This window comes from Phocoena sinus, chromosome 1 (genome assembly GCF_008692025.1).
Source record: "Phocoena sinus isolate mPhoSin1 chromosome 1, mPhoSin1.pri, whole genome shotgun sequence".
Classification (NCBI taxonomy): Eukaryota; Metazoa; Chordata; class Mammalia; order Artiodactyla; family Phocoenidae; genus Phocoena; species Phocoena sinus.
This window is the reverse complement of record NC_045763.1, coordinates 101,887,394-101,900,160: the sequence shown is the minus strand read 5'-3', so window position 1 is coordinate 101,900,160 and position 12,767 is coordinate 101,887,394. Positions and strand designations below refer to the sequence as shown.

At 52.5% G+C, this 12,767-nt stretch overlaps 1 protein-coding gene across 3 annotated transcripts in view; it reads left to right on the top strand.

Moving 5' to 3' along the window:
• Positions 1-2,579: 2,579 nt before the first annotated feature.
• The window catches only part of SYT6 (synaptotagmin 6), a 56,704-nt gene continuing 46,516 nt past the window's right edge, over positions 2,580-12,767 (top strand). For all 3 annotated transcript variants that reach the window (XM_032650578.1, XM_032650580.1, XM_032650579.1), the window contains exon 1: positions 2,580-2,742. In XM_032650578.1, coding sequence (XP_032506469.1) covers positions 2,580-2,742 — 163 coding nt within the window. The remainder of the gene's footprint in view (positions 2,743-12,767) is intronic.

Here is a 12,767-nt window from a genome sequence, read left to right as displayed (position 1 = left end):
CAAAGCTTTGTTCTTAATGTAAGAAAAACCACCTTTCTCTTTTCTCTCTCTTTCTGAATGAGTGTCCCTTTATACATCCCTTTACATGCATGCCAGTTCTGTCTCTCTCTCTGCTCTCTGAATCTATCTCCTCTATTTGTCTCTTTGCATGTCTCTCTCATTCTCTGCCTCTCCAGGTGTCTCTGTCTTTTATCTCTATCTCGGTCTCTGTCTCTCTTGTTTCTCTCTCTCATTCACACGCACACAGTCACTTGCACAATCCAGATTCAATGGTTATTGACTGGGGAGCCCCAGCCCCTTTCCGCAGCCCCGTCAGAGCAGAACCTTTTTCTCCCCGTTAGGATGAGAAATGCCAAGTCCGGAACTGCTGCCGGGGCACCAGAGACGCTGCAGAACCGCCTGCCGAGTGTGGAGGCAGAATCCTGGAACAATGAGAAATTATCTGTTAATTCTCGGTTCCTACCACCTGCTCCGCTCCGAACAGGCTCCTTTGCCTTCAGTTTAGATGCAAATTCCCCCACTCGCTGTAAAGCAAAATATTGATTTCCCTGCATCAGGGGCCTGGGCCCTTGGAACAGACCTGTGTTTTTTCATTTTCTTCAAAGGCAACACAAGGCGCTTTGTTCTGCAAATTTCCCCGGGAATTTGAGAGGCGGAGGGAGAAATCGCCGAGAGTTGCCATAAACATGGGCAGAGAGCGGTTCTTCTCATTTGTTGTTTTACATAAACACAAACCAACCCCCTCGGAAACTGCTAATGAGCTTATGACAAGGGGCCTCTGAGCTCCAGTCTCTCCCAGCTACTGAGCTCTGCATAGGGTGGTGGAGGGAAAAGTGATGGGGCCTCTGGGCCCCTCAGGTGAGTTCTAAGAGCACTGGGAGGAGAATGGGGACTCCACAGCCTCACCTGTTCTTGGAACAGCAGCTGAGCACCTCCCACAGGGAGGCAGCCTGGATTGCATTGTGTGGCTGGGATCATGCCTGCTCAGTCCCTCCTGCCTGAGTTCCTAGCCCTCCCCTGTCGCAAGCTCCTGAAGTCAGGGTGGAAGCTTCGAACCCACCTCAATTGCCCGCCCCACCCCACCTCCCTAACGGGGTGCCCACGCGACGGTCGCACCAACTGGGCCTTCAGCACCATGGACAGAGCTAGGAAGCGCATGGGGGAGAGGAAAAACCGCCCAGTTAGGCCACGGTTCTCTTAGGCCTTGGCTTGACCCTCTGTACCCAGGGCATGCCCAGGGCAGTCAAGTGTCGGCTAGCGCGGCTGGTGCAGATGGAGCACGATGGACACCGCCAGGAGCTGGGGCTCTGAATCTCCTGCCTCCGGAACGTGAGTCACCTCCCGAGCCACTTCCAATTAGCGTGTTAATTAGGAGGAAAGAACCTCCTCCTCCATCCGCCACCCAGGTACACACCAGCCCTGTGGCTTCCAGAGGCTCCAGCTAAAGTTTCCTTCCCAGCTCCGGGAAGGCAAAGGGACCTGAGCCTGGGGTTTCAGGTGAACCGCACAGAGGAAGAGCCCCACCCGCCGACCAGCTGATGACGCAAGACTTTTGTGATAGGGCCCCTCAGGGCCGCGACCCGGTGGCTCTCCACAGACATCCAGGCTGAGTGAGGCGCCTAGGAGCCCCTCAGTCAATCTGCTCCTGGACCTCACGCCACGATTCCTGGAGGGAATTGTTCTGCCCTATCTAGCCTCAATCCTCCCGTTTAGTTTTCGGTCTTCCTGGACCTTGTTACGCTTAATAGCAAGCGTAACATCAGTGGTGTTGCACGGATGCGGAGAGATGGGTCTGGCGGGAACTGAGAGCCCTCTTGAAACACCCCCCATTCCGATTCGCCAGAAACTTTCCCTTCCCGTTGCCATGGAGAGAGACGGCCGCTGCCTCCCGTCGCCATAGCAACGTGCGGGTACCGCGGACCTCAGGATTGCGGGGCTCAGAAAGTCTTTTTGCAGTTCGCATCGCCCCGCAGTCCTAGGGTTTTCTGTCTTCGAAGCTGCGACTTGGGCCAAGTCTGACTAATTTCTCCCATCAGGAACCTTGGCCAAGGTCCTCCCACTCTCTGCGGGGTCATCCTTCTTTCTGTAATAGGTTTGTCTATTTCATTTCCACTTGTGTGGCATGTGGCAATTTACCAAGTGTTTTCACAAACACTATCTTTATATCCCCAGGCAACCCGTGAAACACTCGTAATTATTATACCCCTTATAGAGAGAGGAAAAATTGAGGCTCAGAGAGGCCCAAGGTCACACCAGGCCGTGAATGCGGAGCCAGATCCCAGGCTCTTTCCCGAGTGTTGCACCCTCCAGGATGCAGAACAACCTGGCTCCCCCGCCTTGAACCGCCCGGACTCAGACTGGTCGCTGAGTGTAGAGGGGGCGGCCGTGAGGCGCCAGACTTGCCAGCTGCTGCGGGATGCCACGTGAGGGGCGGAGACCCTGCGGGGAAGTGATTAAAAGCCGAACGGAGCCCGAGGGGGCCGCTGCGGGGAGGGTCTTCTTGGGGACGCCTTGCCCCGCCCCAGTCCGGCCGCGGCGCGGTTTCGGGCGGCTGCTTGGAGGGCTGGGGTATCCAGGGCATGAGCGGGGTGTGGGAGACCGGGGAGCCTCGGTGCCAGGCGGCGCTCGCGGTCCTGGCCTCGCTGTGCCGGGCTCGGCCGCCCCCTCTCGGGCTGGACGTGGAGACTTGTCGGAGCTTCGAGCTAGAGCCCCCAGAGCTGAGTCCGAGCGCTGCCGACGCAGGTAACAGAAAAGCCGAGGCCCCCCTCCCTTCCCGGATTCTCGCCCTGGCTGTCCCCTCTCCCCAAAGCCCCAACCCCGGGAACGCCGGAACCTAGATGGAGAACTCCGGCGCAGGATTCTGGATTCGGATCCAGCCTCGGCCAGTGCCCTGGCCCATCGCCTGCAGGGCAAGCAGAGAGACGTGAAGGGGACCCGGGAGGGAGAGAATCCCACTGCCCCCTCCTGTGTGACTCTGCGGGGCCCCCGCGGAAAGCCGGGCTCCCGGGACGCGGCGCCCCAAGGGGCCTCAGTTTCCCTCCTGTCTCTCTGCTCGCTCTGCGGGCGATCTGCCAGTGGAGGGGTCTATAGAGCGAGCAGGAGACCAGGGACATCCCGGCTGAGGAAGTAACTCGTCTCTTCGGGGGTGTCGACGTCCCTGGGTGCGTCTGTCGGTCTGTCCGTTAGTTTATCTGTTCTCTCGGGGAACGCGGCCCGAGCCCCCTGGGTCTCTCAGGGAGAAACTTGGATCTGCGGCTGGCACGAGGTCTTTGTGTCCGGGTGTCTCCGGCTGCGAGTGGCTTTCTGCGTCTCCGCTGGGGGGCGGGGGGCGGGGTGGGGGAGTGTGTCTCAGCACCCTACCCCCTACCCCCCGCCCCTATAACTTGCTCCCTCGGTCTCTCTCTGACTCACTCGGACTCGGGGCCGGTGCGCGACTGAGCCGGTGCCTCTTGCCGACTTTGCCAAGCGGGCGCCTCCTGCCCGAACGGTGCGGACCCGGCGCCGGACGCAGTCCCAGGCGGCCGCCGAGCCCAGGCGGGAGCCCGCGCCGGTCGAGCTCGCCGGAGCCGGTGAGTCTGGAGCCCGAGCCCCGCGGGGCCCGGGCCCGGCGCACAGCTGCGGCGTCTCCCGGGAGTCGCGACAGCGGGAATGGCGTGTCGCGCCCTGGCGGCCGGAGCCGCGGGTGGGTGGGCAGCTTGGCGGCCGGCCGGTGGCGGGTATTTACCTGTCTCACCGGCGCCGCGCGGCCGCGCTCGCCCGCTACGGCCGGGCTTCTTTGTCCGGATCCCGACGTCTGGAGGGTCCTGGGCGGAAGGGAGTACCGGGTCGCGTTCCCTCTGCGCGGGGAGAGGCTGGGAGCAGTGCGAAGCCTCGAGAGAATGCGGAGTGGGGGTGGGGAGATCCTGCAGGGACCAAGGCGCTGGGGTTCCTTTGGCTCCGCAGACTGCACCTCTCCTTGTACCCCGACCCTGACCCCAGTGGCACTGGGCCTAGAGGTACGTTGGGGTCGCCCCGCGGCTGCGCACCACCCGCGCGGGAAAGCGAGGAGGGGGCCTCGAGAGGCGGGAATTTCGTCTCCACACGCTTCTCCTGGGACCGGAAGCCGCGGTTCTTGGAGGAGGTACAGGTGGGGTAAGCTCCCCAGAGGCCGCAGGTTCCAGGGCCCTGTTTTCACTTGAGGTTAGAGGTCAGAGATACAGATAGGTTCTAGGTTAGGAACAGTGCCGCTGGGGGATGGGGGAGAGAGAAGAGGGTGGTGGGCCAGGGGAGGCTTGTGTGCGGTGAGGTGGAGCTGTGTCCAGCCTCGGGGCGCGTGGAGCCCACCTCGGCCCTGTGTGGGTTGTAGGGGGGCGCTGCTCCCTCTCTCTCTCTCTCCCCGGCCCTGGCAATGTTTAATCAATGGGTCGATTACTGCAGCAGAAGGGACTGAGGTTAGACATGCAGAAGAACTTTTAGAGGGTGGTACAGTGATGGAGGTTGAAGAGGTTGATTCTTCTTGAAGAATCTCTGAGCAGATTAGGCCCAGCAAGTATTATCAGACTTTGGTTCTCCGTGCCCTCACCATCTACACCACCCAGCTCCCTATATCCAACAGACACACAATTTTCCCCAAGTCAGGGTGTCTCTTCCTTCCTGCCTCCCCAGCTCCTTCCATCCTTTCCTCCAGTGATCCATCTCCAGTGGGGCCCTTAATGCTGGTTCTGACCCCTCCGATCCTAAAGGGGCTAATTCAAGGTGAGAACACACCTGTCGAGTTCCGTCGGATATGGAGGCTGTTTCTCCTGTCTGTTTAGGGCAGAAATGCTAAGAGTGGGGGGAGGGGCGGCTGGCATATGTGTGTAGCACATCCTGATACAGGGAGGCACTGGTGTTCTGACTCCAGAGGGACACCCTATAGTCTGGAATGACAGGTACCTGGATGGCCAGGCTGCGGGTGAGAGAAGGCTGAGGGGTGAGAGCCAGCAGGCCCAGATGAATCAGTATGCCTTTCCTGCAGGCTGCTTCAGAAAGCGAGGTTGAGTTGTCAGCCTTGGGGAACTTTAACTTTGGCTGCTGAATCACAAGTCTGAGTAAGCCCTGGGGCCAAGCTGGGGCGGGGGAGGGCTGAAAGGGATGGGGCAGGCCGAAGGCCACCCTTGATCATAGCAGAAGAAAGAAAATGGTTGAGTGTGGCTTTGGGATCTTGGGGGTTTAGGGGAGCATGGCGTCTGGGGAGATGCTGTGGTATTCGGGACCAGGGCCCACAGGTATCACATCTCCCAGCCTACTCCCTGCATCCCAGAGCCACTGTCTGGGTCCAGATTCTCCAGTCAGAGAAACGCTGCATCTTTTCATTTGCAGTTTTGTGAAAAATGCAAGTGACAAGAGCATGCCCAGTTCCCTTTACCATTGTATGTTTTCCCCTGCCTTCACTCCTTCTCTAAGTCTCTAGCTCATGGGATTTCTAGTAACACCCTGAGATTCAACAACAGAGATTCAGACTCTGCTATCATTTACTGGGACACTCCTATATGCCAAGGTCTGTGCTAGGAACTGCACAGGAAATCTCAATCAGACCCTGACTGGGAAACATCTCTACACAAACTGTCCAAGCTGAAAGCAAGTCCCATCTTTTTTTTATAAAAAAAAAAAAAAACTCTAAAGGTAAAGGGTCTGCTCTTTCCTTCTTAATATCCACCCCCACAACCCCACCCCAGGGGAAATTGGCAGGCAGTTCGTCACCTTTCTTTATGTCATTTGCCTTATGGAGGTGAATAAACTTTTTCCATGAGCCAAGTTGAAGAGAGTTAAGTGTGGGTAGCATGGGTTCTGCGTTGTATGGTTCTCAAGGTAGTGAGCAGAAGTAAAGAGTTGTTCCAGAAAATGCAGGAATCTGTTGAGAGAGCCTGAGCTGCCCTGCCCCTTCCAGATGGGTAGGCAGGAATGGTTATTCTCTGGCTTACCTATGGCCATGAGATGTATGTGATGTTTGTTCACTTTTCTAATGACTATGGAGATGTTCTATGATTCAGCCACCTGGCTTTAAAGTTGGCCTTTTGCAGCACAGGTATTTTTCCTGCTTGTGATGCCAAATTAAATGCACAGCATTTCATCAAAATACAAAAGTCCTGTTTCTATAACTGAGTGAGTCACTCCCTCACTCCTTGATGGAAGGAAGGAATTCTGCAGATTTCTCCTTCTTTGGGGAAAGGTGCAATGCACAATCCTTTAGAACCCATGGTGATGCTATTCGGACACTATGGTGTGTCTCGGGCTTTACAATTCTAGAACCAGGGTCCAGTATCTAGGGGTTGTAGAGCCCTTGGATTTACAGGTCTAGAAGTTCTCTTCTCTCTGTGTGGAAACTTCAAGAGTGGGGATGGTAGATCCAGAATGCTGCATCCCTCCAAGCTCTGTATAAAGCTGTGTTCTCTTCTAACTGTCCTAATGTTACTCTGTCCTCCCTGTCCACAGAGTTGGGGATGTATGACTGAAAATAAGGAGGAGTAAGACTGAGGCATGTGGATCAGGCCAGGTTTCCTTGGTCTCTGTAGGGCTGTCTGGAGCGGGGTGCAGCAGGCTAAGAGAAAGTCCTGACCCAGCTAAGTGGCACCCCTGCTGGTCCAGCTTAGGAAAAGAAGCCTCTAAAAATGGAAGGACTCAGCCACACTTGAACTGAAGGCAGAGGGGCTGAAAGTAGAAGTGAGCAGGGCATCCAGCCCTGAATGCTCCAGGTGTCTGACACTACCTCATCCCTCCCTTCTCTCTGTGCGGGGCGCTGAACTGTTTTTCTCGCTCCACGAGGACCCAGGCAGACCTCTCTTCTCACTAGTTGCAGGTATAAACAGGGAGAGGGGAGTAGAGGGAAAAGAATGAAGCTTTCTGTCTGCCTCTCCCCCCATCACCCCAGGCTTGATTGCCCCATTCAGAGTGGCTACATGCCCTGACCAATCAGGCAGAAAGGCACAGTTATACCATCTGCCAAAATACTAATAATTGCTAAATTAACGCCAATGCTCTAACACTCCACATTGGTCTCTGATTTATCCCTGAATCCCCTAATGATGGTGGAAACAGGCTCCCGGTCATAAAGCTTGGTGCGGCCGTAATTAACCCAGCATTGTCTTCCTCATCACAGCTTTTCCAAGAGCATTAATTCCTTCTCTGTCTGGACTCTGCTAATTATCCCCATCGGTAGTTCGGCCTGGATCTCGGAAAGGAAGCAAAGGCTTTCTGCTCCCCCTCCCCCCAACCCTAAATTTTAATTATACTACGTTCTCCTAATAAATTTACAAGCCACTGCAGAGCTTATTATTAATGGAGAACGTCTGTGAGCCTCAGAACAGAATAGCCCCTGTTGCCCCAACACATACACACACGCTCAGGTATTTCTCAGGTACATCTCTGAATGGGACTTTTCCAGGGGCCATTGGTTATTTGCCTGGTGGCTGTAGTGTCTGCATCTTCCAGGGAAGGAGAGAGAAATGGAGGATGGGGAGGCTGGTCATAATCCTAGTCCCCGGGGCTCTGGCCAGGTTCAGAGGGTCAGGCCAAAAAGTAGATTATGCAACCCACCCTCTCCTGATTATAGTGAAGAAATACCTCTCTAGCTTCTCTGCCCAGGCTTCTCCTCTGTAGTTCTTCAGCTCAGCCTTCAGACCCCTCAAGGGCCTGGCTCAAGAACCTGGGCTTTGGCATCAGAAAGTCCAGGTCCAAATACCAGCTCTTCCACTTAACTGAGGTACACTTGAACAAGTTATTTTGTTAACATCTCTAAACTTAATTTAACTTAACTGAATTTCTTAGGGAGGATGTGAAGGTTAAATGAGATCACTGAGGGCTACAGTGCTTACCATGTAGAAATAAATAACAAATACTATTACTAGTATTAGTAGTAATGTTTCTGCCCAGAGTCTTTTCCCTTCCCAGACTACCTGCTGCTCCTTCCAGGCTTTAGGGCCTCTGAGTTTCTTGCTGGTTGGTCTCTGGGTTGTGCTGGTCTATCTCTCCATCTGTGTCTGAATGGCAGCTCCTTGGCCAAGGCAGCTCCTGCTCTGCAGAGCCTGGCATTGCCCATTTCTGAGGGTCCATCAGCAGCCCCAGACCCTGAAGCCAGCCTTCTCCAGCTTTGAGGGGAGCAGGGAAAATGGTCCTTTCTTTTCACTTCCTCTCCCCAGTTTATCTTTTCAATTACAATCTGTTAGCGAGGATGTCTGTTACTATTACAAAATGGATCTTCCTGACATGGAGGCCCATTAGAAAAATGGAAACAATAGCAAGCGATGAGGACTGCTGATAAATCCTAACACTGTGGGTGGAGAGAAGAGGAGGGGGCACCGGGGCACCAGGGCTCTGTCTCTGGAGAAAGAACTGTCACTGGGGTGATAAGAAAGCCCTGGGTTGCTAATTAATAGCTTACCATTTTCCAGAAAGAGAGGGAGGCCATGAGCCATCACCCCTGTCAGACAATCTCACTTAAGGTGACAAGCAGGTCCTGCCTTGATGGCATTCAGGGGACCTTAACTTCCCAGGAAAGAAGGAGCCTGAGGTCTCTCAGGTGCTTTGCCCTCTGGTCCTGGGTCCCCTTCCCTGCCTCAGATGGCCAAGCTTTGGGTCCCTCCTGTACCCAGTAAACTATTATCCTCCACCAGATAAACAAACAACAGACAAACACAAACAAAACAAAACAGGAAGAAGTAATAGCAGCTTACTTTTTGGGAGCATTCACCATGCATTGGGCACTGTGCTCAAAGCCTTATTTAATATTCACAATGATTCTGTGAAGTAGGGATAATTAGAATCCCCATTAAATAAAAGAGGAGACCAATGTTTGGAGAAGTTAAGTAACTTGCTCAAGGTCACGCAATTAGAAATGTGGGCGGGTGTGCTCTGTGGTCCTTCTGGCACTGGTGCTCAGCTGAGATGTCTGCCTGGTGTCTGAGCACCCAGTGATGCCCACTTCCCCAGCCCAGGCTAGAAGCCACGTGCCCTGCACAGCGCCAGGTCACTGGGTGTGTTTCTGAAGCCGATTTCCACAGCTATTTGCTCTCCCAGAGGCTGCTGGGTGACTGGCCAATAGGGTTTCCCAAACCGGGGACCCATGGAATACTGGTCTCCTCTGATACCTCCATGAAGATGTTTTGCACCTAATACTGAGTAATGGACTTCTTTCCCCCAGTTTCCAAGAAAACTTTGCAAAAGCATAGCATGTTCTCGGTTGAACATTTTTCTTCCATGAATTTCTTCTCATTGCTTTGGAGCTTGCTCCTGTTCACCAGCTGGCTGGTGACAGTAATGACAAAACAACTGAACAAGTAGCAAGCAAATGAGTGTTGACAGAAAAACTTGGAGACGTGAGATCTTTGATATATTATGTATTATGCCTTGAGATACAGAGACACCTAGCTATATATGAAATCGTTATATTATTTCTACTAGTAAGGCGGTTCCTAGTTTGTAATGATAAAGTTAAAGCTATCTCTGTTTATTAGTGTTCATGGTTTGCACGTGTTCTGCCCACTAAACAAATTTCAGAACTAGGAGATGTCCAAAATCATATTGGGCAGAGCTAGATAATTCTAATAAAAATAGCAAATATTTATTATATGGCTTCCTACATTCTAGGCACTGTCCTTAGCAATTTTGATGCACTTGATCTCGTTTAAATCTCACAATGACCCTATGAGGTAGATACTATTACTGTACCCATTTTACAGATGAGGAAACCGAGGCTGGGAGAGATTAAAACCAGTAGAGATGGACATTGAATGAGCCCAGTCTGACTTTAGAGCAGTGCTTCTTTCTCTCCAGCCTGAAGGTAAAGAAGGAAAAAGACAAAGAGGAAGAATACAAATAAATATGAAGAGCACTGGGTCAGGACTCAAAAGGTGGCTGAATTGCCCGTCAAAATTCTATCTGCCTCATAAGGTTGAGGTTCAAACAAGACATGAGTGGGAAGAAGGCTTTGAAGGCTGCTGTGCACCTTTGATTTACTAGAGGGCAACACATCCTGGTGGGTTGGTCCCAGCAGGCCTAGGTTAGGAGGGCACATATCTTAGGTCATCTGGGCCTTTGGACAGCCCTTGGGCCATTATGTACCTTCAGCCAGGCTACACGGGCTGCCTGAGTTCAAGGCCACATGTAGTGATTTTAAAGGGGCTAAATCCTATACAATCATACCCATCCTGGCCTAATTCTGGTCTTACCAGCCTTGCTCACCACCTTGTTCCCCTGTGTGGGTGAACCCACTCAGCATCAGGACCTAATTCTCCTTGCATTGCCTGCCTGTGAGATATCCCAGAAGAAGATTCTCCATTCCAGAGGAATGGCCTCCTGGTCTTACATAACCAGTATTGAGCGCTGGGTGCCAATTCCCAATAATCCATACCTCTGCCTTCCCCAAGCACATCTCTGAGGGAATAACAGCCAGGGCGGGGGTCACGTGGAGACGCATTCAAAATAGCAACCACACGGAGGAAAAATTTATCCCTCCACCTCTTTTTTCATTTATGAATTCAGTTTTTTTGTCAGGCTGAACATTTTTTTTTTTTTTTTTTTTTGCGGTACGCGGGCCTCTCACCGCTGTGGCCTCTCCCGCTGCGGAGCACAGGCTCCGGACGCGCAGGCCCAGCAGCCATAGCTCACGGGCCCAGCCGCTCCACGGCACGTGGGATCCTCCCACACCGGGGCGCGAACCCTCATCCCCTGCATCGGCAGGCGGACCCCCAACCACCGCGCCACCAGGGAAGCCCAGGCTGAACATTTAAATGCACTCTCCGCTCTCTGGATTTCCCCCATTCTCCCCCTTTCTCATTAAAATTCTAATTATTACCAGAGCAAGCAAGATATATGAGCAAAGGAAAGCAAAACCCTAGAAATACCTTTTGTCTTAAGGTGACCCATATTGCAGAGACTACACCCGGAACAGAGAACAGATGTGGAGGGCCCAGAGATGGCCAGATGCTTAGAATAAGGACACCCATATCCGTGGTAGCGTTCCTGGTGAACCCCAAGGGGATCCAGGCCTAAAAAGCAGTCTTCAAATCATTTAAATCGTGAACTCATAACAGCAAAAGCTATTTTGATTTAATACCTCCGATATGTGTTTTTTGTTCCCACGTTCTATACACACATACAGAGGGTGGTATTGTAGAGCTGAACTGTCTGGGTTGTATCTCAGTCCAAACACTTACCAGCTGTGTGACCCTGGGCAATCTATTTAACCCTCTGTGCCTCAGTTTCCTCATCTGCAAAGTGAGGATAATAATCTTTACCTATTTCACTGGAGAGTATTAAATGAGTGAATACATAAAAAGCGCTCTGTACCTTGGACATGGTAATGTTCAATAACTTGACTAAATCCAACAATAAAACGGTATCATTCCTATTACTGTCAACCTGTATATTACAATTTTGCTTTCTTATTTTTAAGATAATAAATAAATATTAAGCAACCTGATATTTTTTCTCTTGTGCTCCCAGGGTGCGTGCACACCATAATTGCAGATCTTCAGTCTAGAAGTTAAATAGGAATCAGTTTTTCTCGTCCCTGGCAGTCTCTGGTGGACTAACCTCAGTTCCTATATTGGGGAAAGACTCCGCTGTCTCCATGCAGGGACCTGGGGGCTGGAGTAGGTTGCTAAGGACTTGAGGATCCTGTGCTCTCATCCCTTATTCCTGAAGGTGGTAGCTGGTCAAGGCCAGTACCCTCCAACCAGGGAGCTGGGAGGCAGTGCTAACTCCCCAGAGAGGGTGGCTGATGTTCTGGCCTCCTTCTCAGGTGCCTTTGGATGGGGGACAGCTTTCGCGGGGGCCCATGTGCCGTGAGAGTACTCTTGATCCCCCAAGGAGGGGCTGGGCATCTCTATACTCCCAGTCTAGCTTAGCACCTAGAACATGGCAAGTGCTCAGTAAATGTTGGCTGAGAGATAATGACAGCTGTTTTATGTGCCATTGATTGACTCATTCATTCATTCATTCTCATGTGTCAGTTTCTATGCTGAGCCCTGAGTCAGACAAATATAAAAAACACAGGGCTATAGTAGCCTATAGTTTAATCAGGGACAAACAGTCTGGGACAGTGGGATGAGCCCCAGGCTGGGCAGTGGACATCTGTACCCTGGTCCAGACTTTGTGTCTGACCTGTGACCCCAGGCAAGTCCTTTCTCTGGACCACTTCTCCCATCTGCAAAAGCACAGCCTCACTTGTAGGGTCATTTCTCACCTTAAATCCCAAGATTCTTAAGGCATGGGGACAGGATAATCCAGAGACTACAAACTCACAGGCCTGCAGGGGCCAGGAAGGTAACAGGGAGAGCAGCTGGTGAGCACGCAGCCTTCCGAAGGGCATCGCCAGTTCCCACCATGTGGAAGCATAGGTCCAGTTAGCAAGTCCTCAGGCCTTTTCCAGAGAAGCCAGAAATCTGGTGTGATGACGATGATAGTGATGATGGAATTGCTCAATGTTTCAATCATCATGTAAGCCAGACGAGCCTCCACTGCTGGCTTGTCTACAAGTGACCTTTGTGCAAACCCATCATTGGTTCAAGGCCTCTGACATCTCAGAGTAAGAAGAGGCCTTGGGCTCAAAGGTTCATTCCTAAAGGTGGGGTGGGAAGCCTGCTTAATAATTTCTCCCAGAGGGAGGCATCCTTCACAGCTCTCCTGGGGTATTGGACATCCTACTGGGGGCAGAGGTGGGCTGGGTGTGGGACAGTGAGTGCCTGCCTCTGAACAAATCACGACATTCAGTTTTACAGCAAAGCTCTCACATAGCCACAGGAATGGGG